Raw genomic sequence first — 27,567 nt, 5'->3', positions numbered from 1 at the left:
TGACAGGGATTCCCGTTGTCACTTCTGTACAGCTCCAGTGTTTTAAACTGAGATCGTCTATGCGTTAACAGCCTTAGGTTTCACGGGGCACAAAGAAATGTCAGCTGCTTTCACAACAGCATGTTCACTGAATAGCATTCTACTGCACTAGTCACTATATGTCAGTCAAAAAACAACTTGACTTACCTGTACAATGAATTATGGAATCATGGTATATTTAAACAAGATTTAAAATGTATCAATGTCAGACATTTTCCTAGACATTACTAATTGAATATAATGTACACACTTACAGTATTACTGTAGTGAGTTTAAGTTTCACTGTAGTGAGTTTAAAGACGAGATGAAATGAAAAATGCCTTTTTAACCCTTTTAGATCACATCCCCGGTCATACTGTGCACCTATTTAACAATATATGCCAAAAAAAATACCAAAAATCAATTTCATTGTATTCTTATATCAAAATTCAATCATGTTTTCTTCCTGTAAAACAAAATATGCCGTGTGCTTACGTAAGCATGCCCGTAACTAATTTCAACCAATAATATCATGACATCCACCCATCAATCAATCTTCAACTTTTAGCGCACAGAGCTAAGAGGCTAAGATTCATTAGTTAGCTAGCTAGCAACAGCATGGTACTTCGGTGTGTCTTCGGGTGTTATGACACACCCACTTTTCAACATTCAAATCAAATTCCTCCCAACATTATGTCCCGCCTGTCTTTCCTGTTTCACTCGGAAATACGTCACGATACGGAAGTTAGATACTCTCGAAATGCCGTTTCATCTCGACTTTAAGAAGTTGTGATATACCAATAATTAAAGAGCAACTAAAGCCCAAATCTAAATCTGTGTAAAGCCTGACATCTGAAGGTAAAAAGCATGCTACTGAAATGGCCATCTGCTATTGGCTGATCTTTGGTGTCAGGTGATGTCACCTTCTATAGACTACAACGGGTGGTGATGTCACCTGACACCAAAGATCAGCCAATAGCAGGTGGCAATTTCAGCAGCGCACTTTTTACCATTAGATGTCAGGCTTTACACAAATTTGGGTTTGGGGTTTAGTTCCTCTTTAAATCCAGAGAAATGTATGTGATTAGTGTTATGGAGGATCTGAAAATAGAAGTTTGTAGTGTGGTTGTAACATGTAGTAATACCTAGTCTCTCTTATTTTGGTTTAAATACTTATAAATATGTCCCCCGGCAGCGGTGGGCTGTCTCAGTCTGTGATGTCTTCCTCGAGGTCGCTCTCCGGCGAGCTCCTCTGTCTGTACTCTGTAGTGTTGGACAGACGCTTCCAGGCAGTGTCTTTCTGACTTCCCATACTGTGCGAGCGTCCGAAGCGGGCCAGGCGCTTGGCCGAGGCCTTCTCCTCGGCGCCCTCGGCCACGCTTCCGTGGGCCCGCTCCGCGCCGGAGTGGTGGAAGTCGTGCCGCAGGTTCTCCAGATTCAGAGCCCAGGGGCCGAGCTTCTGCCAGTTCACCCTCTGGAAGGCCATGATACAGTGAAGATTGCCACCCACCTGCAAGCAAATGGCAATTCCTTCAGTAAGGCAGTGTTCAATAAATGTTTACATAAACATTAGACACTTCAAATCATAAGAGATAAGTGACGGGGCAACCTTTTTGGTTTTGCGGCACTGAATACCCCTCTCTGTGTGACGGATGTCCAGGTATTCTGGATTTTGTGTGTTGAGGTCAGTCACAATGTCCAACCATCTGAAAAAAAAAAAAAAGGTTTCATACAAAAGAGCTAAACAAGAGTGTGTGATAAATTGTGGCAGATATTTAACAGTGACTTTTATCAGCTTACTTTTTACAGTGAATAGCTGGGTGTTTCCTACTGGGTTCACCAATTAGAATCCAGTGCTCCATTTCATTTGTGGGCAGAGGCCCCCTTTACACAAAAGAGATCAATACTTCAGTTCATAAACTCTTGCAAGTAGGCAGAAAATGAGACTACATAGAAGAGATTGATCTGACAGAAAGCATTGGTAATGGCAAGAAGCTAAAAAAAAAAAAACTACCTATAAGCCTTTGCTGCCTTGAGTGGAGTGGCTTCAAAGCCCACTGGGCAGAAGTAGTGGTTCTGACAGTGGTAAATATAGGCCATGGACTCATCCTTCAGCCCTTGTGTCAGTTTCAGTAATGCCCCTTCAGCTGCAAGACATTTGAGTGGTTATACCACTAATCGTTTACCACTTGAAGGGCAGATATGTGATTGCATCTGACTACTGAGGAACTCACCTGTTTCTCCTGCTGTCTTGTGTTTCCCATGTGGTTTGTATAGAATGTAGGAACAGCCTCGGACTCTAAAATTGTCGTTGATTTGTCTGAACCATCTGTAAAGAAATGCAAAGGTTTTTGATTCAATTGCATAAAGTTTCCAAAGTGTAGTAATTCTTAAAAATAGGTGCATGGAAGCAATTCCAAGTACCGCATAAGAGTGGCATTGCCAGTGAAAGGACCAAACTTGATATCTTCAAAAGGAGGCTGGAACCCCAGAATGTGCAGCGCCTCCTCCTGAGAGATAGGTTGAAGACTAGCAATGCAAATAAACACTTATTAATTCATGTTCACAATAGAAGTTCAAGCACTGTGTTTACCATAGTGGTCATCTCAATATTTCATGAGCTGTATTATAACATGATGTCTGTGATGTGAGTGAATAGATCACAGTATGTGCTGCACACCTCCCTGCACCCAGGGTGCTGTACAGGAAGTTCCAGCAGGACACCAAGGAAGAGATTCCACAAGACGTCTTGTACTGCGGCCGACTGATGCAGTACCTGAAGCAGAAAATCATCAGGATGATATGTAAATCCAAACAGACTAAATAACAAATAAAATAAGTTGAAAATAATACATGTTCTACTTAATTTAAAAGAAAGATGCCACTAAATCTAATCTGGGACAGAAAAAAGGGGAGTTTGTGATACCCCCTAACCTGATGTCATTATTAATGTACAACACCATAAAGAATGAACTGGGGAAAAAAGGAAGTAAGCTTGTGGGATGATTTTCCAGGGATTAGAGTACATTTCATGTTTTGGAACTAACAGCTCTACTATTGCATAATATAAAGCTCATTTGATGGCCCTGGTTTCTAACTTTGGGTTAAAGTTGTTCATGTTCACAAGTACAAGATGGACTGTCCTAGACCATGAGAATAACCTAAAAGTGTCTTTAAATTGCTGAGGTAATAAATGTATCATTACCATCTTCTGAGGTCTAGGACTTTCCTCTGTTTGATCTCCTCTAGTGAGGCATGAGAAGGAAGGTCTTGCAGATTTCGGCTGGGTCTGTCTGATGACTTCATCTTCTTGGAGCTGAATTTCTTTACATTGCCTAAAAGATCATTTTAGTTACTTGTGCAGGCTATACTGATCAAAGCATTTCATAACATGGTATGTTATTAAATTAAAATTGGGATGGCAGCTTTGGATTATAATAAAAAATGCTCTCGCTCCAACTTACATTGTGATGATTTGTAATTAAAAAATGGTAAGCCTAGAATGTATGACCTATGCCAAATCAAACTACACGCTTATGTATAAAGTGGGGTTAAGGCTTGGCAATAATAATTACTTGCCAGGCTCTTAGTAAGAAGCTGTATTGCTGATGTCACTGGCAGAATTAAATCATCATGATGGGGCACGAGTGAATGGTCAGACAGCCAATAATAATGTTTGAATAGGTATCATATATCATACCCTTCAAGACTAAAAATGTTGCTTACTTGTTCTGATTTTTCTGGTAAGCACAGCATCAAAGTCGGTTGTGTCAATCTCCCAGGCCAGAATAGGTTTAGTGTTGCTGGACGACACCTCTTCCATATCACAATCCCCATCTGAAGCCACATCGGCGCCTGCAGGCTGACCTTGGGTGAAGTCAGCAGAGGTTTTGGGCTTCACAAAAGCGGGCCCCTCGTCCTGCTTGCTGGGGACCACGTCCCTGGGTGTGTTCGGGGGACGGTACACAGAAGCAGCCTGGTTGAGAAGAGCATAGTCCGAGCAGACTGTGTAGAACTTCTCACGGGAGTGTGTGACGGGACAGGTCCACGGGAGCTGCAGCTCAGCGCTTGAAGCCCGCCTCACTCTGGCAGTGTCCCGGGTGAGGGAGCTGATCAGACTGCGGTCGTCCTCTCCATCGGTGGGCCTTTGTAGCCCAGCCTGCTCAGCTGGCCCAGATAGATTTGCTCCTTGACCTTCTGAAGTATTAGGCATTGAACTGCCACTCAGAAGATGGATGAGAGAATTAGTTGAGGTGGATGATGGTGAAGTGATGGCTGTCTAGTCTGAGGATGAAAGGGAAGGCATTTTTAGAAAGACAATAGAGGGAGCAGGGAGGTGAAAAAGCAGAGCTAGAGATCCAATACTATGGACTCAGATAACCTCACACAGTGCAGCTAGTCACAAAACAACCATGATTTAACACATTTGAAAATCATAACATTGAGTGTCATCATCTCAACCTACAGCAGAATGTGTGCAACCACGAAACTGAACAGCATCGTGTAAAGTTAGCTAGCTAACGTTACCTTTCAGCTACCAAAATCAACATAACGGTGACAGAAACCTTTATTGTAAACACCGCGGAGGCTCTAACTTCTTGTTTTTAGCTGCGAGGTTTTGGCGTATCAACTAACACATCACCTGTGAAGTCGTTGTGGTCGAGACGGCGGCACGCATAGATCAACAACGGTCAATGTTGTGTTGTGGCAGCAGTAAACACGCCTAGCTACACTGTAAACATGGTTTATCATACCTTGCGCAGTGTCTCGGGAAACAAATGGGACTGGAGGGACGGGAGTTAGCAAAATCTCAGGCTAGTCGCACATCACTGAATGTAGATGTAACGGGATATAAGGGGACGATATTCCTCAGCGACGTCCTGACCCGTATCTTCTTCCGCTGTACAGGTTTGGCAGACTGTACCATTCTGCGAACGGGGGTGTTGGTTTTTTATTCCTCTTCTAAAAACAAAATTGAAGCTGGCTTGTAGGACAAAACGCTTAATAAAAGTAAATAACGACGTTAGGTAATAACTTAATTTTAACTTACCTGCATCTTATTTTATTACGTTATGTTGCAATTATTTTAATAATGTCTTTCACTTTATTCGTACCCGTTACCCGTGGTTTGTACTCCAAAAAAAAAATCACATACATTCCAACCAATCACAGGAGCGATTTTCCATGGCTTTTGAAACTTCAACCAGACTAACTTTGGGACTGGAGGTAAGAGCTACGGTGCTATTTGACTTTGTTACGTTTCACACTTGCGCCGCACATACACTTTGATCCTCCAACAGTTTGTACTTGAGAGCAATATCATTCCTGGAACAACTGGGCAGCTTTCCGAAAATGAATGCCATGTTAAAATAAAGAATGAAACCCCACTGTCACATGAGCAACACAACCCTGCGTTTTATATACTGCAAATGAATACATACTGTCAGATTTGTTTTAACGTTACTTCCGTGATCAGTAAGTTAAACCTCACTGTGAAATCAAAATTACTGCACATGCATACACACAAATCAATATGCTCAGTGTTTTAGGGTAATGGTTGATTGTTTAATTCTATGGCACTAAAAGCCAAGGCCAAAGTCCAATAAGGTGACTTGGGGCTTGCTAAACATTAAGAACAATAACAACAGCACTGGTATAACATTGCCAGTTGTAGCTGAGCAAATTGCTTTTCCTTAACCAAAAAGCTTATGAAATGCTCCATGAATCAGTTTGACTGTGCATGGGAATTTGAATTTTACAGAAGACCATGGCAAAGAAGCTGGTGATTATCGACGCAGACTGTGGCATAGATGATGCCCAGGCTATCATGATGGCCTTGGCAGCGCCTAACCTTCACATCCTGGGTATTACCTGTGTTTTTGGGAATGCAGCAGTTGAGAATGTCTGTCAGAATGTGTTGAGGGTGCTCTCCGTCTGTGAGCGCGAGCAAGTAAGTTTACTGAACCAGTGTTTAAGTAAATTGTTGACTTCAGTTTGTCACTTTAACGTGGGAAGAAGGTATATTCCTCTTTAGTGGTTCTGTTCTTTAACCAGCAGGGTTGGGGCCATTCATGAACTGAACTGAATGCATGGTAAATTCTAATTTAATTCCTGGAATTGCAATTGCAATGACAGGAAACAGAATTGAATTCCAGTCTTGACTTGCTAAAGATTATAAGTCAAACATTATGAATCAAATAAGACAGTTAAACAAATCAAATACATTCAATCATAATGTATTACGAGCTATGCACTGAAAGGTACCTTAACATATTCAATTTAGTACTGATAATATAAGACTAATTGCAGATATGTGGCAAGAAAAAAAAAAAAAAATGGAAGTTCTTGAAATTCCTGTAAATCAAATTTCAATTCCAATTCCGTTTCCTGTAGGTTTTTTCAAATTCCAATTCCTCAGTTGAATTCAAATTGATGAGTCCATTCATGAATTGACCCCAACCCTGCTAACCAGGGCTCCTTTAATGATAATCTCATGCATGGCTACTGCATGTCTATCAACAAACGCTGTTGAAAACGGCACTAAGCAGAGGCACATTTCCTCAGATTCCAGTGTTTCAAGGCTCTGCTGGTCCTCTTGTTGGAGCCCATAAACCCTTGAGTGACCACTTTGGGACCGACGGACTTGGGGATGTGATTGAAGACAGAGACCCACAGTGGAGGGAGAAAATCCAGAGAGAGCATGCCGTCAACGCAATGATTAGACTGGTGTCTGAAAACCAGAACCAGGTCAAACACTGTTGTCACTTATCACTTGTAAACCAAATCCTGTGTGATGTATGGCTGCCATCTTGTGTTGTAGTGCTGACATGTGCTTACTTGTTACAGGTCTCCCTGGTGGCTCTTGGCCCGCTCACAAATCTCGCTCTGGCTGTCAGACTGGATCCACAGTTTCCTCAGAAGCTCAAAGATCTATTCATTATGGGTGGCAACATGGAAGGTAATATACCAGTGTAGAATTACAGCATTTATATGCCTGGGAGAAAGTATAGGCCTTTATAACATGGTTTTTTTCTTTGCAGGAAAGGGGAATGTGACCTTATGTGGAGAGTTTAACTTCGTAATGGATCCAGAATCTGCCTATATTGTGCTGGAAGAGTTCCTCTGCCCGACACACCTGGCAACATGGGAATATTCTTGCAGAAACTCACTGACATGGGTAAGATGTCTACTTGTGAAGTCCTAATTACAAAAACCTGCACAGTTCTGTGGCCACACTTTAATAATGGTTTTGCCTGATCTTGATTGTACAGGAGTTCTTTGAAGAACTGATCAATCAGGACGCACCTGCTGCCCGTTTCATGAAGATGATAACATCTAAATGCTGGGCCTACTCCAAGACGGCCATGATGAATAAGAGGGATGTGTACTTCGGACCCGGCTTTGTCTCTTACGACGCCTACGCGATGGCAGCCTGCATCGACGGCAGCGTAGTAACGGAGAACATTGAATGTCCCGTCCGTGTTGAGCTGCAGGGGGAAATCGGCCGCGGCATGATGGCACTGGACCGCACAAATCAGCTGAAAAAGAGCCACCGTATATTTGTCATGAATAAATGTGATGTTGCAAAGTTCAGTCGGTTACTCATGGAGTCCCTCAAACAACCTTGTGCCAAGTAATGTTTTGTGCCTAGGTGGAAAATATAACTATGTCTAATACTGTCAAGTCTAAACATCTTGCAGTCAGGAAAAATAAAGAAGTTCCACCCTGAATCAAGTCATTCTTTCACATGTGTAGAATTAACTAGCAATTACTTCTGAAAAAAAAACCAACCCAATAAAATGATTCGCTTTATCTGCCTTTTATTTCAGTTTGCAGAGGCAATGTACAATACAAACCTCAAACTTAAGTATTCTTGGATCACTTGACCAATTAAAATTTATTCTAACGGAGGGCTTTGTCATATTTAGAGCAGAGCCCAATTTTAAAAAGGGGATTATGAACATTCATGAAACTTTTATGGCCATTGGTGTTGTGAAAAACAAATACCAGGGTATGAAAGATCCCTGCTGCCAAACGATAACCGAGGGCAATAATTCTCAGTGGTGCTATTGAGGCCATACAGAATATGCAGATTTTCTTTCCAACCAAACACTACAGCAACTGATTTCACTGATAGCACACCTTCAACCAGAGAAAAGGGAAGTGATGGGTGAAAGTGTTGTGTTGGAATGAAAACCTGCATACTCTTGGATAATGATTGCACATGGTTGAGAATCTGCGCTAGTGAAGAGGGTAGATAATTATTGATAAGATGCAATGACCTGTGTAACCAACTTTCATAATACAGCTTGGCCAATAAGAAGAATGAAAATGGCAATGATCCTCAAAACAGAAGACACATGGCTGAACACAAGATGCCTATTCCAACATAGTAACACTGAACTTTAGAGAAGCTGTGCCGCTGTACCAAACCTCCACAAGAAATCCAGCATTACCAAATGGGATTTTCTATAATTGAGCAAAAAGTCTGCACTGGCATAACATGCCATGCTATCAAAATTTTTAAATTGAAGGGCATGTGTTAAAATGAATCCAAATAAAGTCTGCATTTCTGCCCCCCTGAATAAAAAGCAGCAGAGAACTAAATAGGGGGTTGGTAACCTAAAGCACTGGGCTACCAAACGTGTTACACTTGATGTAACATTGCTTTCTCTTGGGATTCATTGATTAAAAAATGATTTGCTTTAGCGTACAAAGTACATCAAACCCATGACGTGCTTTTGTAAAGTGAAGTCATGTGCTGTTCAGTTGCCATTGTCAGAGGAGTTGGGCCAGGGCTCGGAGCTCCGCCTGCTCAGAGTGGGGCGCCACATGCTCCAAGGGTTGTAGGTCCGACTCATCTCAGTGGGAGCTGGTGGGGCTGGGGCTGGACTGCTGACCAGATCCGTTAGAGTTGTGGAGTTGGTAGATGGAGCAAAGGAGTGTAAGGCAGAGTCTCCACTTGTGGACCAAATGGAGCTGCCGAAGGGAGTCGTCGTGGACCACGGGTTGCGAGAGTTTCCCAAGATTGACTACACAAGAGAACAGAAGACTTTACAATGATATCAAGAATCGAAAGAGTATGTTAGAGCTGCAGTAACAGCACATAAGGGATCTTACTGCGGTTGGGGCAGTCGGTGAGCCAGAGCTGCTGGGCCAGGAGTGCAGAGAGTCGCTGTTTGGGACGTCCCAGATGGAGGAGGACACAGCATTGAACTCGGGCCAGCTCTGCTGAGGCTCCGAGGACTTTGGGAAATTCATACCGCTAAAAACTAAAACAAACACATACTTGTTACAAAGAATACAGCTAGTCAACCATAATGTAGTATGCAGTATTTCATTCTTCATTCTTATGTTCTTTCTTAAACAGCCTGTAAGCCACATGGGTTACCTCCTGTCAGATTGAAAGAATTGTTGGGTCCAAATGCAGAGAAGGAGTTGGCAGAATTGAAGTTTGGACTATTGGCTGTGTCAATGGGACTCCATAATCCAGAGCTGTGGGAGAATTAAAAAATATTTAGTGGGGATTGTATTCTGATGTTGTCATTTTCTGATTTTCCAAGTGCTGTAATTACCTGTCAGAGCTGTCACTCTCCACTGATGTCATGTGTGCAAGAGTCTTGCCTTGGTTATCGGTTTTACTTGGGCCATTGCCACCTGACAAGAACACAAAGCAGAGTGCATACTTGCATCTTCCCAAAACAAAACTATCTTATGGCTAGTGTACACACATTGATCAAATATTAGGTCACCATTACATATTTACCTGGGCTTCTGTCATAACCAGCAGCCACAGCAGCAAAAGTGGGATTCCCATTTTTGCCCGGGAGTGAAGCGGCTACAGACAACTTGTTCCCTGGGGCCTTCTTCAAGTTTCCCTCACTACGAAAAGTGTCAGGAGAGCACCAAGCATCTTGATTAGTTATCAGTGTTGTGACAATATGGTGTACTGAAATACTGTGTTTTGTTGGTTCATTTTGTTCTGCAAATTTTGGCAAGTGGATACCTGTTAGTGTTGAGTACACTGCTGTAGGTGCCTCGGGACACTAAGCTGGGGGAAGACGGCGGCGGGGAGCAGGTCCTGGCTGAGATGGATCTCTTCAGAAAGGGGTCTGCATTCATCGTCTGGATGGAGATCTGCTGAAGACTATCTGCTTCTGCGCATTTAGAGAACAGGAGAGTGGCAGCCGTTCAAGAGGCTGATCGAAACACAGGCTTTGGAAATGACAGGATGGTGTCGGGTCATGACTTACGGTTGCTGATTTTGGGGAGAGGGAGATCCCATTCCGGAGAGGCAAACTCCTTCTCGCCTTCTGAGCTGCTGCTGTGGCCCAGCTCTGGGACAGAGCCACTGGACAACAACTTCACCAGCAGAGAAGGACGCCCGTCTTCAAGCTTCCCAGCCACTGCAAAAAGAAACATGTCAAAAACAATGAATCTTGTACTGAAGCAAACGGCAAAGTGACAGAATTTAATTGAAGAAACTCACATCGCTGTTTCTGCAGGGTTCTTGTCTTTGGGATGTTGGTAAGAGGGTGAAGAGCTTTGGATGTGAAGCTCTTGCGTTGTTTGTTCTCCAGCGGTGTTACATATGGCAGCTCAAGAGAACTGAGAATAAAGATTTTATACAATGTCAAGAGAGGATAAATAACAGAGGAAATTGATGGCTGTCACCTACAAGGACGTTTACACACCTGGATTTTTCTGCTTGGTTCTCTTTCTTTATGGTTCCTTGTTTCTTGTTTTTGGGTTTTATTAGGAAATTTGAAGTCTCCTCTTTCCCTTTTCCTGTGGTTACTGTCCTTCCTTTCTTTTTCACTGGCTCCTGGCAGGGGGAATGGGAAAAGACATTACAACAGCGTGTTGGTAGAATCTCTACTTAAAGGATTATTTTTACGTAATTTCTGTAGTATTAGAAAGTATACAGTCGAGAGTGAGGAAAAATTGGAGGGACAGGTAAGAGAAATGATGCACAGAACAGGATGTGAGCTTGTTACTGAACAATACTGTTTGTAAATGGAATGTGTCTCTGCCTATTAAGCTATGGGCATGCCCCAAAGTACACACAAAGATGACTGTATCTAGTTATTGTATCGTTTTGCCTTGAGCACATGAGTATGTGTACCTCTTTGATGCTAGCCTCCACATCTGGATTGGAGGTCTCTGTAGTAGTTGAGGAGCTGTCATCGTTGTCGGCCAGAGTATCTTTCAGCTCATCTCCCTGAGTCTTTACCTTTGTCTTTTTCTCTTTCTCCTCCTTCTTCCTCTGGGCTTTTGTTTTGCCCCGCAGCTTCCCTTTAGATTCCAACACTGCAGGCAAGACAGAGAATGTACACAACTCCTTTCAAAACTTGGGAATGATTACAAAAGCCTTCTGCCATTCTACTCAAAACAGACCCTCAACACCCCTTTACTTGCCACAGGTAAAATAAATGTGGATACCTTTGTTTTGTATAGATTGAGAGCTCTGCTCCTGTGAAGCCTCCACGCTAAGTGACTCTGGACGGTCAAGGTCATTGTCCATGGCCCCTAGCAGGTTGGTATATTCTGCGTCCTCAGGGCAGAGGACTCTGTGAGGCAACGATGACCCGGCTAAACCTCGGCCCGGGAGGTCCAGAAGGCCTGCTGCCTGCTGTTGCTTGCCGTTCCGAGTCTTCCGATTGGTTAGCTGGCATGCAGCCTGAGGGCCTTCTTGGCCTGAGGTGGTACTTCCTTTGGCCAGCTGGGAGGAAGCAGTTTGCATAGATGGGCGGCTAAAGCTTGGCCTGGGCCTCTTATCTTGGCTGTCTGGTTCCGATACGGTACGGCCGTTAGCCGGTCGGCCTCCGACCCGCGGCGCTCCACTGCTGGGCCCATACAGTCCTCTCGAGTTCTGATGCGAGTCGCTGTAATCATTCAAGCTGAACGGTGTGAGAAACATAAACATATAAACATATAACTCAACTCATTCAGAACACAGCTCCCAGAAAATCAGTGAGTGGTTACACCAGTAATAATCTTTTTGTAAGGGTCATTTAAACAATTAAAACAAATTGGTAAAATATTTTAGCCATTATTCTCTTATCTAAAAACACAGTTTCAGTTTGCATTAGTCAAAAGCTGACCTATTACTGCTCATACATAGTAGTACTGTTCAGTAATGTTCCTACACTAAGGGAAAGGTAAATGTATCTATGAATGATAGTATATGAGACAGACAATGCAATTACAAAATATTGATGCAAAATGATTTATGCAAGTTACATTCATTACATTAGATAGCGGTATGCTGTAGGACCAAATGGAGGTATGCTGGTATGCTATAGTGGTATGTTTACTCTAGTTTTCCCTATAGGTTCTCCCACAACAAAAATGTTTCTGGATATAAGAACATGACAAATTTTGAGTATTTCAGAATTAATTTAAGTTGACAGACGATGTTGTGGAGCTCCCAAATCTCAAATCTATTGGTACCAAATTACTTTAATATAAGATGGGCCATTCTCCATTAGAGTCATATTATATCATACTGTATATTGATGATGTCATATGGTCTGAGAGCAAGACACACCTACACACATTTCGGTCCCCTCAAAGCAGCTACAAAATTATTTGGCCCCAGATGTAAGTCACAGATCCCAATGTTAGACTTACTTTGAATCACTGTGAATTTGCACTATTTCCCTGAGATCAAATGGTCTCCCAGTCTCCAAGGTAGAGTTGGATTCCACAAACAGACGTCTCTTGAAAGGCTCCCATATGCCCTGAGCCTCCAGGTATGCTGTGGCAATCACCAACAGGAACATGGAGCTAAACAGAAAGAAGCGAATGTAAATACAACACTGTTACTTGGATTGAAAAGATGTGTTAACAAGATACAGGAGCACAGTGTTTGAGTGCTTGTGGACATTTTGTGAGTTCAAACACTTCTTGATACATTGGCTCTGCTCTCTCAAAAGGAAATTAAGTTCAAGTTAGAACTTATAATTAACAGAACGAATTAATCATTATGCTTATAATTGTCAGTATTCAGTATTGCTTTGGCTGAAATGACATTCTCAACCACTGAATGCAAATTTCAGCTATACTCCAAAACTGTCAAAATGCACATTTTCACTGATCGTAAATCTTCTAAGTTGCATATTGAGAATTGGGAAAGACATTTCAGTTTCTTTAATTTACATTTTCTGGTCAGTGAGGTTAAATTCTCTTTTTGCTTGCCTCCCTCCACAGGGAGGTCAGAGGTCAGGGTCAGCGACAGAACAGCGCCCCTGGATCTGGTAGTGATTTAATGTCTTTCTCAAGGACACACTTCATCAGGGAAGATGCTTGCTGTCATGGAGGCAAGGACGGTCTCTCTGCTGCCCAAAATTTCCCACCCAAGGTGATAGAGTACAAGGCCAAAATGTCAAAAAGGTGTCACTGTCCAAATGCTACGCCACTGTACAGAGCGATGCTAACCTCATAATGAGAGAGACAATGATGTAGAGCTCCAGCTCCCAGCTGGGTCTGGGTAAGGTCTCTGCACATGCAGCCAACATGTGGTAGGGCAAGGAGGCGTTCAGGACAAACACAAACTCAGAGCCTCCACACGTCACCAATTTCAGCTCGCGGATCACTCGAGATGAGGTGAAATCGGGTGTAAACCTGTAAGAAAGGAAAATTCGATGATTCGATTCACATACCTCACTCTCCACCTCATAAAATGTGTGTTTATATGCACACATATATAGTCTATTAAATCATCCTGTGGTCTGTCAATGTGACCACAAAGTAGGTCGTCCATTCATTGCCAGTGGACATACACATGGTGGCTAATTGGAAGAACCAGGAGAAATCTCGGTGGACCAGGGAGTGTATGAGCCAGCTGGATGCGTCAGGATGTACTAATTTTATAAATGGACCACCTTGACATGCTGCGTGAACTGACCGGTGAAGGTCTGTGTGCTAGGCTTCGTGTGCCCGCTTTCTCTTTTTTTCTATGCATCAGGCTGGCAGTGACACACATACACACTACTACTGACACACCCGCTCCAAAAACACAACAAAATCCACCTGAAGGCTGATAGGGGGGATTAGAACTAGTCAAGCCCAGGTTTGTTTTACAATGTAATTTGTCAACACAAGTTCTAAAAGTAAGATTGTAAGATTGAAAGATTGTAAACATAATGGAGTATAGAAAGAGAAAAGGGTAAGCTGAAAAAGTGCAGAAAAACAAAACAAAAACAAAGACACTGCAACATAGGATGCAGCATAATGTTCTAAACTGATGTTTCATGTGCAAACAAGCTGTCAGCCAGCAGCCCCAGAAAATGAGAACGACAACAATGAGACGGGCAGTAGCAGAGGGGGAGCGGGCCAAAACTAAGGCATATCATATGGTATTATTAGTGCTGTGCTGTGAAAGGATTTGGTGGCCAATTTATAAATTATTGCATTTCTACGTGCAAAATAGTTATAATGTGGCCACTTAAGTGATATTCAACAGTGCATTGATTTTGCAAAGTCATTAATGATCTATGTCATGCTCTGTAAGAATCTAATTTGCTGCTGTTTTGTTTTAGTAGGATAAGTTATTGATGGGGCAGTGCCAGGGCTCAGTCAGGAGTCCAATTTAAAACACAAAAACAGTTTGTACCGAAGGCCTTTACAAAATAGGGGGGGGGGGTTACAAAGCGGAAAAAAGGACCAGAGTATGGGACACAAACAGCAAAAAAAGACATTAAGGAAAATAAGGGCATGGTTAAAAGTACAAAAGTAGAGCAATAGAGCATAAAAGAACATGTCAGAAGCAGTGAAAGGCCATTGAATAACAACAGATTTTAACACAAGTTCTAAAGATTTTAGCGGATTCAGCTGATCTGCGTTGAGGAAGGCTATTCCACGGTCTCAGCGCTGCCACAGCAAAAGCCCTATCACCCATAAGTCTTAACTGGGACCTTGGGACTGCCAGAATCCCCTGATTAGAGGACCAGAGGGACCTAGCAGTATTGTGCAGGGACAGGAGTTAAGCAGTATACTCAGGAGCTACACCATGCAAAGCTTTGAAGACAAATGCATTGGATTTTGGAGATGACTCTGTAACAGACACGGAGTCAGTGTAAAGATGCCAGAACAGGAGTAATATGGTCCCTTTTTTTTTTTTTTATAGAGTCTGGCTGCAGCATTCTGGACAAAGAGAGGAGATGGATGCCTGACGAATACCAGATTACAGTGAGCTACACTAATTTCAAGATGTGAAAGCATGAATGATAAGAAAAAAAAAATAAAAAAACATAAAGGGAATAGGGCTAAGGAAGGGTAATTATTATGCTAAAATCAAAAGCGAAAAAGGTCACAAAAGAGGTTGGACAGCCTTAATTTTTCGAAATATTCCTAAACTACCCATGAGGGATTCTCTCAAATACTGAGCAATACTAATACTATCAATACTAAGTGATCTAACTGCAATTAAAGAATAGTTCAGTTCAGTTTAACGTGCTTTTCCATTTGGAAAATTTGCGTAGTCTAAATTATGAGGGGTGGGTTGTCAGTTGGGGAAAAAAACATGACAGTAACAAGTCTAAATGTACTATCCAAGATCGTAGGAATAATACGTGTTCATTCTTTTTTAGGGTGGATTTTCCTTTTAAATGAAGAAGGGAAATGAGAACTCAGGGCAGCAAGGAGAGGCCACAGAGGGACAGAGAGCCGATTCATCCTCTTACTGAAGGCTTACTCACCAAGAGTGGCTGAAGACAAGTATTAATAGAGCTTGTGGGTGATGGGGAGAGCACACACCACATGCACACGTGAAATACATACAGACGTGCACACTCTCTCTCTTCAACTGATGTGTATACTTAGTGACTTGAGTTACAATGCAATACCCGCATTCTTATGCTGACCTAGTTCTCAGACCGCAGATCCAATTTGGACTAAACGATAACAGGTCTGCAAAACACTGATGGAGAAATGGGATCGAAACATGTGGCAGTTTTGTTCACTTACAGTATGACGAGGTCTTTTGAAGCATTTGGCTTAAGTGCAAATTCTTGACAATTGAGAACTTTGAATCCATATCCTTCACAAGCTTGTCCGTTGATTTCTGCTGATCTGATGTTAATCGGGAGCAAGCCTGTGTTTTCCACTCTGAATGTTCGTCTGAGAGTGAAGTTTGGCTCCTTCACTTTCGTCTCTGAAATAAACGAGGAGGGGAGGTTAATTCAAAACAATTAGAAAATTAACACAATGGATTTTGAATAGGTTGTAAATGAAATACAATGCGTTATACACCAAATCATGTAAATCTCTTCAAGGAAAAATAAAGTACACTGAACTGGACACTGTGGACAACTTGTGCAAATCTCATTATCAATGTACAGGACGGCACAAGAGGACAGCAACTTGTTAGCATTTGTTTGTAGCATGCATATATTGAATGTTACTAGTATGTTTGCTCTGGTTTATCTCAGTTGCAGTCCAAATATGGCAATCCATCTTATGACGAAGACAGGAATTAGATATCATATGAGAGTGTAGCTACGGCAGCTGGAGTGGGTAGTCATACACCATTCTCAGCTCTTGGCATAATTGTCTTACATAACTAAAGTCACCAGTTGCTGAAACAATTTGTTTTCTGAACTGATGAGTAGGCCAACTGAATCCAGCAGGGTCACCTGTCCTACTAACCTATTATTATTCAGACCAATTACGAGACTATAAATTATTAGGTAATGCTGGGAGCTAGGGTTAGGGTTAGTTTAGGTGACTATAGCTTTGTTCGGTATTGAGAGCAGGTGTGGAGGAGGATGGTTCCGGGACGCCAGAAATCACTGTTGAGCCTTCTGGAGGTGTTGTGGGGCTAATTCAATGACACATCTGTGATGGGAGGGGCCCACTTAATAATCCCAATGACATACGCACATGTGTGAGGTGGTTAGTGAATGTTGCTGCCTGTCTGACGGTCCTGTAGATGTATGACAGCATAGCCTGATGTCCTCTACAGTTTGTAGGATTGAACATCATCTATTTGACATCTGAAGTAGGCCTCTGTATGAATGCTCGCCCTTTGATTATGGCACAAGGGATTTTCTACCATCCTGTGTACTGGTACATGTTACTCAGAGTAAAACAGACTCCATGAGCAGGGTCTCAGCAATACAAACTTACTCTCTGTGCAGTCTTTCAGCAGGGCTTCGGTCATCTTAAACCTCAGCGAGCTCCCTTGTCCCGGAGGCTTCCCTGCAACTTTCAGGCTCTCCGTCGTACCCCGGCCTTGCAGCACGATTGTGTCGATCACAGTCAGGTTATTCCTAAATAGATTCCCAATAATGCAAACAATTTCAGAACAGGAACACTTATAAACTAGTGGGAATTTTTAGTTGGTTATGTTAAAAACTGAATATGGCTTTGCAAATGCATACCTGACTATGAGAAGGGAGGAGACACTGTGGTTGCTGGTAGGAGTGAACCTCACACTGAAGGACTTGACCTCTCCAGGCAGGAGGAGGAGATTGTACACAAAGGGTCTAGTTGGTCCCTCTACAAACCCTGTACTGCTCTTCATTAGGGATGTCTGCCAAACAAACAAAAGGGCCTGTTAAGGATAAACAACTTCCACATGTTGGCTCAATTACGGACAAGAGGATTGCGATTAGTAATTAAATTTTATGCCAACCAGCTGATTCCTAGAATTCTTGAATAACTGCTGCATTGTAACAGAAGTCAATTGTCTATCCCGTAGTACTCACTTGATTTCTGTGGACCTGGAATTCCAAAGTATTCGTGTTGATGTTGATGTTGGACAAATTTCCTAATGGTAGCCTGGAAAATAAAGTCAGTGAGGATCACTATTTGCCTTTTTTTCTGCAATGTGAAGAGAGCAGTAAGATTTAAAAAAGCAAAAAAATAACAAACAAAAAAAACTTGTGGGTTGTGGGGAATTCCAACCTGTCAGCTAGCTTTCCAGAAAACACAGAGGGATTGGGTAACAGAGCCAAGGGGAGGACCTGGACAAAGACAGGGACGTCGGCAGGGTTCTCCAGAATCACCTCCTCCTCCTGCAAAGAAACAGACAGTTGTCCCAGCGCCATGTTACACACACTAGTTCACAACTCTACCTATACCTGAAGATATGCCTGTGTGTGTGTGTGTATCGGTGCATGCATGAATTAGAGGGAGGTTGTTTCTACTCACAGAGGAGCTGTTTGTATTGGTGAGAGGGAACATAATTCGTTGTGAGGAGTTGACCAGTGACGGCCAGGTCATCTGTGCTGTTATTTTAGCTTGCACGTTTTTCTGAAGGTCTGTGTTGACTTCAAAGATGGCTTCAACCCTTCAGTAAAAAAAAAAAAAAAAGAATCTCATGATGTTTTGTAAAGTAGTCCTCAAGTATGGAACAACCAAATAACAGTAAAATTTAATAATCCATGCCCAAAGATCCTGTAAGCACTATATGACTTACTCGTGGCCTGAGCGCTCTTTCAGCTCTTTCCATCGTCTGAGAAGTTTTTGGTGCAGATCCACATCAGCATCCCAAATATCCTCCTGCAAGGCCAGTCCGTGAGGCTTGGACTCCGCTATGAAAGAAAAAATAGATATTAGCAATTGAATATTGATTGTTAATTGTTTGAGATATTAATGTGACCCAGATTCAAAAAGGACAAAAATAAGATCAAGAACACTTACATTTAAGGACAAATGGCAGTCCAACATAACAGTGATCACCACAGTGCAAGCTGGCATCAAAATAAATATTTGCCACCTGCAAAAGAGATGGAGTGGATGGGAGAAAAGTACATAAACTGTAATATTTTCTGTTGTTTTGTAAGAACCACTTTGCCTCACAAATTTTGCTCTGTGAGACGAGCCCCTACCTTAGACTTGCGTCTGGGCTCCAACTCATCCTTATTGTTGCGGAGCCTTTTGTAATAGAAGCGTACATCTTCTGTGAGAGAGCGGATCTGCTGTAGCCTCACTCTCTGTGTGAAAGAGCTCTGTATGCTGAAGCTCTGGTGAACAACTTTCCCCTGAGGACGAATAGCACACATACAGACATGTCAAAAGCCCTTTACCTCACGTGTTCGCAAGCAGGAGTGAAGAGGCTTTGTGTTCGACAGTGTTCGGTTGCATCAGGATATGTCTGAAATCTAATCTTGTTTCCTGCCAGTGCAGGACACGTGTGAACTACTCCTCAGCGAATTAGAAAAAAACATTAGATGGTTGTTGACCCAGTGTAGCACCACCATTCATTATAAGGATAAGAGAGAGATCAACCCATTTCCTACAAATGCAGTAATAACCTGTAGGTCTATGTATATTTGGAGTGTTGTCATTCTCATGAATAGATCAGTAAAGTTACTTACTGGAAAGGAGGGTGGCAGAACGATGTGTTTGGGGGAGCTGTTTAATGTCCCCACTGCAATGAGAGCTTTCACCGGGATGGTTAATATCTGAGGGGAAAGAAATATTCACATCAATATTAAGGCCAAACTGAATTGTGGTTGTGCATTCCTTTCAACAACAGAACTGCACAGAGAGGGGACTTGACTGACTACCTACCTCATAGTCTGTGGTGATGTGTATGGCTCCGTCATACGTGCCCTCCAGCGCCTTGGCCACCAGTGTCACTCTGAATGCTGCATAATAGCCAGAGGCTAATATCACCTTTACAGAGACACAAAAACATGCATTAGATTTCTTTTCCATTTAAGGCATCTGACACTACTATCCGAAGCAACTTTTCATATGCTTCATGTATTTTCACACTGAAAGCTCAATTTACTTTTTCTTTTACATTAAAATAGTTGGGGCTAAGAGTACTCCCTGAGCTTTTCTCTCTGCTATTGTTACTATGAGGATTTTGGTGATTGTGTCAAATTTAGTGGCATCCTGCTCACAACAATAAGCCAGAACTAGCTATGGAATGACACTGCGACACTGTTGACTCAAGCTTTCCACGGATAAGGAGGTCTTACCGTTTTGTGATGGGAGGCAGAAGTGTTCTGCAGCTCCCGCATGCGACTCAGAGCCACTGTCCTGTTCCCTTTCTCCGTTTTCAATAGCTCCATGGAAAGACTGTCACCTGTGACCAGCCAGGACTTGATCTCCAGCTGGAGGACAGAAAGTGACAAGGAAAGGTGTGTGAGAATCTACGTTTAGTCTACAGATTGTTTTCCTTTTGCTGCACAATGTGCAGCTCGACTTCAAATTGCTTAAACTCACACACCATATCTACTACCAATGTGTGAATGAATGTATTAGCATATAGGCTTATGTCGCAACATGATCTTGATAAGGTATTGTACTCAATAAAAGTCAGCCTATTCTAAAGATGAAACAGACATGCCTTGCACAATGAGCTGAACTGGTGAATTGCGCAATGAATTGGAAAGACAGATATGCACAAACACAAAATTGTGGCCAGTTCCGAGTTTGCATCAGATTTCTTTTTACTTCTTTCCTGGAAAAACTGTCCAGAAAATATGACAGGTAATTGGCCACTGGTTTGTGTGTGTGTGTGTGTGTGTGTGTGTCATGCAGTATACATTCTCACCTCTATGGGATTACTGTTGACCACCACAAATGTGATGCTGCTGGTGTCTGTTGCACTGCGGACACCAAAGTCCAGGAGGTTCTCCTTCAGGCTGGGTGACAGGACCAGGGGCTGTTCAGACCAGGTAACATGGAACAAACACCACATTACACAGACACATTCCCATCATAAATCCTGGCATCTACTAACAAATATAGACTACCAGCATAATCAACAGAAGGATGAGAACATTCACTGATAAGTTGCATAAACTCCTAAGTCAATACCACCTTGAGGGTAAGTGAGTAACCTAAAAATACTTGTACCTTAAACAGTACACCAGTATTTGCTACTATTTACGTTTTTACAAACAACAAACCACATGCCCGTTGTGTACCTCTAAGAAGCCTGTGTACGCCCGGACAGGCAGGTGGAACTTTGAGGCATTCGTGATGAGCAGGATATTGCTGTCTATGTGGATAGAGGGTCGGACCGGCCGGAAGAGAAGGGAGAAGATGTAACGTGACTCGTGTGGGGGGATGAGGATGGGGGCACTGAAATTCTGCACCTAAAATGAAGAGAATTAGTGATGTGATTTTGCTCTCTATGAGTATATAACAGTTCAGATTCAGTATTCAGTAACCCATACTCTGGCGACACTCACGTTAAACATGGTTTTGGCCTCTTCAGGCAGGGACACATTGTGTATTCGGATAGCAAAGTTGAAGGTGTTTGTGAGAAATATGGGTCGTTCCACTGGGTCGACGGGACTGTCCCGGATATGGAACAAGGTAGCTGTGTGGTCAAAGCCCAGGTAGCTGCAAGAGGAGAGACCAGAGGAACCTTAATGGATCAATCTATGATGCAGGGATGTATATATAGATCATTTTTACTCATATGCAGGCTGACATTTATTGTTCTGTATTAAACTGTCAACTCTCCATATTATTGATGGATGTTATCAGTAAAACATGTTTATCAAACAAAAACAACTTACCCTTCTAAAACCTCTGCTTGGTATGGGATTTCAAGCTTCGAGTAACTCTTCTCTTTTGCTTTTACTGTTATTTTACCAGAAAACTGATATGGTCTTCTTGCTTTTGAAGCTGTAATGAAAAGCAAAGATCACAGAGCAGATATTTAAGTGCAGTGCATGAGGATACAAGGCTCCACAAGAGGAGGCTGTACAATATAAACCCAAATAGTGAATGGAATCGCTGAAATCAGAAGCAATTTTAGGTAAGCTGCCCTCTCATTTGGTCTTCCCCAGGTGAAATCTTCAAGTTCCAGGCAGCAGATTTAGCAGTTTTACTGTTGTTGTTTTAATATTTCCATGTTTGGTCCTTTAAATTCAGCCTTAACTTTCTAAGTTTCCCTTAAGTTACGCCATGTTTGTTTAATTCTCCTTTAAGTGAGAATTACTATTATTATTACATCCGGTATATCAAATGTGATTTACTTGGGCGTCCATTAGGGATGTTACTGAATTCGAACCATATTCGGCAGGACAAATAATACCTTTGAAACAAATATTTGTTCCTTCCAAATGTTTTCAGTATTATTTAGATGTTTTCATAGTATGCTTTTAATCATGGAGAAAATATATTCAATTGAAAATACTTTTGTTGTTATTCAACTGAATAATTTGAATAGGGGCACAGTAGGCAAAGATTCATTTTGTGGTGTAGGAGGGTTTGGTGTCAATGCCATATTTGATGGCATTTAACACTGAAGGACAATGCCACTTTGAATTATATATGCCATGATACACTGTATGCAAAGAACAACAGTCTATGTGGATCTGAGGTGGAGGAGAAATGATAGCAAGGAGCAAAAACCCAACAACAGAGGCATTTTACTTTAAGATCCTAATGTGATTTCCACCAATTGTCACAAGCTTTGCAGTTTGCAAATCAAATTGCCTCTGGAAAATCTAAACTAAGAACAGGCCTATCTTTCATGGTTCAAGGTTGTTTTAACGAAAAAGACATTCAAATCACAAGTTCATGAAAGAAATAATATTGGATATATTTTTAAGAAAACAAGAGCCCACTATCGCCACATAAATATCAACAAATAAAACAAATAATATTTTTCCAGAAATGTTTGGTACAGGACTTACCATCAAAACTAATACTTGCAACTTTGGTATATCTACTCTCTCCAGCTTTTAGCGTGATTGCTTTGAAGTCTATTGTGACCGCTTCATTTGATGGTGTTGTCCGGACACTCTGTAAAGCATAAGTAAAGAATACCGTCAAGATAAGGATTCAGATAGCCTGTTAAATATATGGCTTTAAAAAGCACAAGGCAACCTACTGTAATTGGAACATCTTTTGCTCCCGAATTTAAAAGATGTAGATTCAACTGTTTTGGTCGATCTGTAACACAAACCAGTTATGAAAGAGAAAGAAGAGAAGAGAGAGCAGAGAAGGATTACTCAAGAATAACTGCAGAATGTAAGCCTTATTCATGTTGCCCTAAGCCTTGTAGGACTTACCTTGTGACCGTAGCGTACCAAAGTCAAGCATCTCTGTGGAGGAGTATATACCAGGGGCTACACCAAGAAAAAGAGAAAATAGAGAAAATATATAGGCTGAAGGCACGTTTCACAAATGTTTATCATGTTAAATGTTTAGCTGAAAGACACAAGCACACTGAGTAGTACAGTAAATTGTAGGTAATGAAAATTCACAAGGATTTGGTGACACACCTGAGGTGACCTCCACCTCTACAGGGAGGATGATCAACTGGTCTTCATTGGGGGCATTGGTTTTGATTCTGATGAAAGCGGTGTGGTTGTCTACATCTCGCGACGAGAAGCTGGCTCTCATCACCCCCTTTGTCTCAAATGGGGGAATCTCCTGGAGGGAAAAAGTCAGCATGGGTGACTATGATTCAACTCTCATTGCCATGCAGTAAATGTCTATTATTCAAGTGTTGTTTTAAAAAGGTACAGATAAATAAGCTGTGAACTTAACATAGGAAAGAAACTAGGATAAGAAACTAACCCATAATTTTCCAGTGCCTCCTTGTTGACCCGTGGGAAGCTCTAGATGTAAATCCCCACCACTGGAGTACATCTCCACAACCTGGGAGAAAACAACACACACACACACTCAACTAATGCCTACAGTAATCATCAATCCATCAACATACATCAGTTTCACACAAAAATGAATCAAACATGGGCAAATTTAATCATCAGAGGTTTTGAGTGCTCTAAATGACTGATTACCTGCAGTGGTTCACTGTGTGGGTTGTGGATGTTTATTAGTGGTGAGAAACTGCTATTTACTGGGACTCTGGCCCCTATGAAGGGCCGCAGTCTGTAGGGGTTCGGGATGCCAACCCCGAAAACCTTCAGGACAGAGATGGAGACGCAATATTAGGCTATCAGTCACACTTTCCCCGACACTAAACATTCAATTCAAAAAGAAAAAGTAGGGATGTTTATTTTGGCCTCTACCTGGTATGTAAACACTCCATGATGTGATGTATTAATAAATAAAGTGTTTTCTACATTCCCCACTACACGGGCAAGAAACACAACATCAAATGACGTGTTTCCCCCTGGTGGAATTATCTGTTGAAGAAAAGGATGGGGAGAAAAAATTAGCACAAAAAAGTATGTTTGGTACAACAAACACAGCTTCTTCTGTAACTGAACTAGATATTTTAACAGACCAAGCAGATTACAACTTCTCAGCCCACTGTAACTCTACTGACCCTCAAACAGTTGGGCTGATAACCGCTAAGATCTCAACACATTGTTCCACGACACCTGACTTTAAAGGTCTAGTGCTATGAGAACTGAATTTCCCAGTCGGGTATTGTTTAACAAAGGCCATTTTGAAGCTGCACTCTGTAACTTTTGCACTCTGGCGGGGCCTGTGGCCGCAAGTGGTAACTGTTCAGTGGATTTTGCCTCCAATTCCCATGAATCCTTCCCTGTCGCTTTATAGTGATCACCAATCTACAGTAACAGAGAAACGAAGGGAAATGTCCATTTTTCATTTGTTTAACACACAATTCCCCATAGTCTGTCAGATAGTAGCCAGCTAGCTGCTTGCCGAAATAGCCACAATCACAAGGCCTCGATAAAGTTGGTAGCTTTCAGATTTTCTCGCAATGGCAGATGGTGGATATTTTATACTAAAAAAAATCACTTCTTCTTCAGCAAAGCGAAAGAGAAAACAAAGGTACGAAAAGCAACACCAAGGAGGGGGAGGGGGGACAAGAAGCAACATCCTCTGTGCGACAGGAAGCAACGGAGTTTATGGGAAATAATGTGGTCTAAATTTTAAGAAAAACTAGAACTAACAATTGTCTTTACTATGGTCTCATTTGTTTATGGTAATTATACCACGGTATCACAATGAATTTGACAATGATATATTGATGTTTCTAAATACACATAACACCTTTAAATAGGAGACACTAATGATAATCAAACAACATGGTGACATTAATAACACACAGCCATATGACTAAAGATAAGTAGAACTATTCAATATAAATATATATTAAGAGGAAATACAGCATTTCTACAGTTCTTGTTACACATGCATTAAATGTATTGTGACCACTGGCCTGAAAGCAAGTCACTGTTCAGAAAGTGATTTTCAGGTGATAACTACTTACCCTATTCTGGAAAAAGGATGCATGAAAATGTGCTGTTGTTGCTGATATTGATATCAAACTAATTTCTTCTGAACTAGGATTATGTAAATAAACTTTCTCCATTTTTGGCATTCCCACAGGCCTATAGATGAAGAAAGAAAGTGATAAAACAACAACTGACTATAACAGCCCAAAATCACAATATACAATACACACATTTCCTAGGCCCATAGATCTAATGACAATTCCTATCAGTTGTATAAATATTAAAATTTGTTATAAATTTGTATGCCATTTTTTCAGAGGGGCTTTTTTAACTTAAATTCAAGAAATTGAAAAACTATTGTAGAAGACACCTATTGCATGCGGGTTAAAATAGGGAGCTCCAATAAAATTATCACATGTAAAATGTATGTAAAAACAGACCAATAATGTCAAAGATTGCTTTAAAAGATGAGATTAGATGAGAGAAGATGAGAGTAAAACAGAAATACAAAAGAGAGACAGGAAATGCAATTAAATATGGCTATAATACAGTTTTATTCACTTGAAGAAGGGTCAAGAACGTTCCTTTCAAAGTCTAAGTAAAGTGACAGATGTAACCTGTAGTGAGGTCAGCCAATCAGGTGGTTAGTGGAGAATTAATATAGTTACATTTCTCAAATTTCATATCTCCAAATCAACTGTTTGTCTTAAGTGAAGCAAATGAAGAAGCAAGTAAGGCAGCTCCAACACAAGGAAGATAGATGTAAACGGACCAACCCCTCTCCCTTCAGTTTAGACAAGAACGGGCTTGTCCAATATCTTAATGTTTTCTACACTGTATCTGAAGTTGAGCTCATATGGGCTGATTTATGATGGCCAGTAATTCAATCCTGCCTTCATTTGCAGTGTGTTAGAGACAGGGTGAGAATTTCTCAAGGTTACATTTTGATTCCTTCCAAACATACACAGCTGATAAGGTGACTGTTTGTTGAGAAAGTAGGAGGGGGAGCGCAGGCTGAGACAGCTGGGTGGGTTCACTGGGAGTTGGGGCTGCAGGGGGGGGGGGGGGGGGGGGGGGGGGGGGGGCTGCAGCCCCTTCGAGCGCTACTGAATCACCTAATGTACTCTCTTACTCTGGCACACTAAGCTGGGTCACACTACATGGGTGCTACACCCATTGTCAGTGTGGAATGTGATCTTATAAATCTGGCCATGAACCTGGGTGTCGCCTGCGAAACTAAAAATATGGCTTTGTTAAGTGCATACCATAAATTACTAAAATACACCACTCTCAGCTATCCATATTCTTGCCAGGCTATGTAAAATTTTAATTTTACACTGGAACATATTGATCGAGCATCAGTCTGTAAAATATCCATAGGGTATAGGAAACATTGTTTAAGCTAACAAAATACTGGACATAGCTTCTGAACGCATTTAAGAAAAACACTTTCATTAATATGTCCAGTGAGTGAGTTTATAAGTGAGATAACGTGTGGCTCTTCACCTCAAAAAAGATGGGTAACCTTAAAGTAAATACAATTTTACAACCTTTAATGTTAATAACTACTTTCAAATGAATAGGGTAATTGCTTCTTTACTTAAATCACTTTGTAAATAAATAATAGAAAGTGTCACAAAGAGTGTGTAATGTAATAAAGACAGAGCATACAACAACAACATGTAGCACACTCACTGTTCGTGGAAGTCCAACATTGGAGGTTCAAAACGTATAGGTCGGCAGTTCCCACGGTGCGGGGACGTGCTGCGAGAGAGAGGAAGACGTGACAGCAGCAAAAACAGCAGGCTAAGAAAAACGGCATCCATGTTTGTGTGCATTTTAAACAAATGCGACATTAAACACACAGCCGAGACATCAATAATCTCTGTCCAGGCTCTCTTAACGATGTATATGATGGTCCAGGGAACACTGTTCCCATCTGTGAGAGACAACTTCCATACTGAAAATCTCTATGAAAATCCATAGACTGGAGAGGCACAGGGAAAAAACGCCTTTCTTCTTGTCACACTGGGACTAGAAAAACCTTGAGAGTGTTGTGTTTCTCTCTCACATGAAGGCAAGCAGAAAAAAATACTGAGCATCAGTTTCACAGGTGTGATCTTAGGGCACAGGCGTAGGGTTAAAAACTCACCAAACCCGCTTAACAACAGGTGTATCTTAACAATAGACAAGGCCCTCCTCAAAGGGAAGCAAATCATCTATGGGCTAAACTAAACGGCGAGGCGACTGTACAACAGAGCTGTGTTATGGGAGCCCTTATGTAAATCTCATGGAAATAAAAGTTCACAGTGATGCAGGTGTGGTACACAACCAAGCTTAAAGTCATTTGACATTTGAAGGTATTTGCCTCTTAATCATGTAATACTCTTAATACTCTTAATACTCATTTTACAAAGGACCACACAGAACCAGATCAGTGAGAAAA

At 41.6% G+C, this 27,567-nt stretch overlaps 3 protein-coding genes across 4 annotated transcripts in view; 1 reads left to right on the top strand and 2 right to left on the bottom strand.

Moving 5' to 3' along the window:
• Positions 1 to 594: 594 nt before the first annotated feature.
• Positions 595 to 5,006, bottom strand: LOC139930322 (basic immunoglobulin-like variable motif-containing protein). Of its 2 annotated transcripts, none has more exons than XM_071923461.2 (10): positions 4,661 to 5,006; positions 3,745 to 4,302; positions 3,224 to 3,353; positions 2,699 to 2,794; positions 2,443 to 2,547; positions 2,253 to 2,347; positions 2,033 to 2,165; positions 1,819 to 1,902; positions 1,628 to 1,724; positions 595 to 1,528 (listed from the first exon to the last, which is right to left on the bottom strand). In XM_071923461.2, exons 2-10 carry the CDS (start codon positions 4,229 to 4,231, stop codon positions 1,226 to 1,228), a joined length of 1,530 nt encoding a protein of 509 aa, XP_071779562.2. In that variant the 5' UTR covers positions 4,232 to 4,302; positions 4,661 to 5,006; the 3' UTR covers positions 595 to 1,225. The 2 variants fall into 2 exon arrangements, with proteins under 2 accessions (XP_071779562.2, XP_071779563.2); XM_071923462.2 differs by having other exon boundaries at positions 4,773 to 5,006.
• A 779-nt stretch (positions 5,007 to 5,785) lies between these two features.
• On the top strand, positions 5,786 to 7,826 carry LOC139930328 (inosine-uridine preferring nucleoside hydrolase). Its single transcript, XM_071923469.2, has 5 exons — positions 5,786 to 5,968; positions 6,583 to 6,765; positions 6,865 to 6,976; positions 7,059 to 7,195; positions 7,290 to 7,826. Exons 1-5 carry the CDS (start codon positions 5,786 to 5,788, stop codon positions 7,653 to 7,655), a joined length of 981 nt encoding a protein of 326 aa, XP_071779570.1. The 3' UTR covers positions 7,656 to 7,826.
• tmem131 (transmembrane protein 131) overlaps positions 7,822 to 27,567 on the bottom strand; it is a 28,939-nt gene continuing 9,193 nt past the window's right edge. The window contains exons 4-41 of the mRNA XM_071923427.2: positions 26,817 to 26,885; positions 25,157 to 25,277; positions 23,982 to 24,098; positions 23,751 to 23,873; positions 23,524 to 23,604; positions 23,226 to 23,376; positions 23,013 to 23,069; positions 22,832 to 22,893; positions 22,635 to 22,743; positions 21,510 to 21,618; positions 21,177 to 21,330; positions 20,910 to 21,080; positions 20,534 to 20,644; positions 19,956 to 20,090; positions 19,540 to 19,644; positions 19,344 to 19,430; positions 18,855 to 19,007; positions 18,667 to 18,742; positions 18,443 to 18,557; positions 18,175 to 18,313; positions 17,929 to 18,038; positions 17,730 to 17,802; positions 17,403 to 17,554; positions 17,149 to 17,291; positions 15,988 to 16,174; positions 13,459 to 13,644; positions 12,652 to 12,807; positions 11,461 to 11,918; positions 11,144 to 11,328; positions 10,713 to 10,843; positions 10,508 to 10,626; positions 10,272 to 10,424; positions 10,025 to 10,175; positions 9,785 to 9,900; positions 9,594 to 9,675; positions 9,410 to 9,513; positions 9,139 to 9,290; positions 7,822 to 9,050 (exon numbers count right to left, since the gene is read on the bottom strand). Coding sequence (XP_071779528.2) covers positions 8,784 to 9,050; positions 9,139 to 9,290; positions 9,410 to 9,513; positions 9,594 to 9,675; positions 9,785 to 9,900; positions 10,025 to 10,175; positions 10,272 to 10,424; positions 10,508 to 10,626; positions 10,713 to 10,843; positions 11,144 to 11,328; positions 11,461 to 11,918; positions 12,652 to 12,807; positions 13,459 to 13,644; positions 15,988 to 16,174; positions 17,149 to 17,291; positions 17,403 to 17,554; positions 17,730 to 17,802; positions 17,929 to 18,038; positions 18,175 to 18,313; positions 18,443 to 18,557; positions 18,667 to 18,742; positions 18,855 to 19,007; positions 19,344 to 19,430; positions 19,540 to 19,644; positions 19,956 to 20,090; positions 20,534 to 20,644; positions 20,910 to 21,080; positions 21,177 to 21,330; positions 21,510 to 21,618; positions 22,635 to 22,743; positions 22,832 to 22,893; positions 23,013 to 23,069; positions 23,226 to 23,376; positions 23,524 to 23,604; positions 23,751 to 23,873; positions 23,982 to 24,098; positions 25,157 to 25,277; positions 26,817 to 26,885 — 5,170 coding nt within the window. The 3' untranslated portion in view covers positions 7,822 to 8,783. The remainder of the gene's footprint in view (positions 9,051 to 9,138; positions 9,291 to 9,409; positions 9,514 to 9,593; positions 9,676 to 9,784; positions 9,901 to 10,024; positions 10,176 to 10,271; positions 10,425 to 10,507; positions 10,627 to 10,712; positions 10,844 to 11,143; positions 11,329 to 11,460; positions 11,919 to 12,651; positions 12,808 to 13,458; positions 13,645 to 15,987; positions 16,175 to 17,148; positions 17,292 to 17,402; positions 17,555 to 17,729; positions 17,803 to 17,928; positions 18,039 to 18,174; positions 18,314 to 18,442; positions 18,558 to 18,666; positions 18,743 to 18,854; positions 19,008 to 19,343; positions 19,431 to 19,539; positions 19,645 to 19,955; positions 20,091 to 20,533; positions 20,645 to 20,909; positions 21,081 to 21,176; positions 21,331 to 21,509; positions 21,619 to 22,634; positions 22,744 to 22,831; positions 22,894 to 23,012; positions 23,070 to 23,225; positions 23,377 to 23,523; positions 23,605 to 23,750; positions 23,874 to 23,981; positions 24,099 to 25,156; positions 25,278 to 26,816; positions 26,886 to 27,567) is intronic.

The sequence above is a fragment of the Centroberyx gerrardi genome, chromosome 9 (genome assembly GCF_048128805.1).
Source record: "Centroberyx gerrardi isolate f3 chromosome 9, fCenGer3.hap1.cur.20231027, whole genome shotgun sequence".
Lineage (NCBI taxonomy): Eukaryota > Metazoa > Chordata > Actinopteri > Beryciformes > Berycidae > Centroberyx > Centroberyx gerrardi.
Note: the sequence above shows the minus strand (reverse complement) of the source record. Positions and strands in the feature narration are given on the sequence as shown.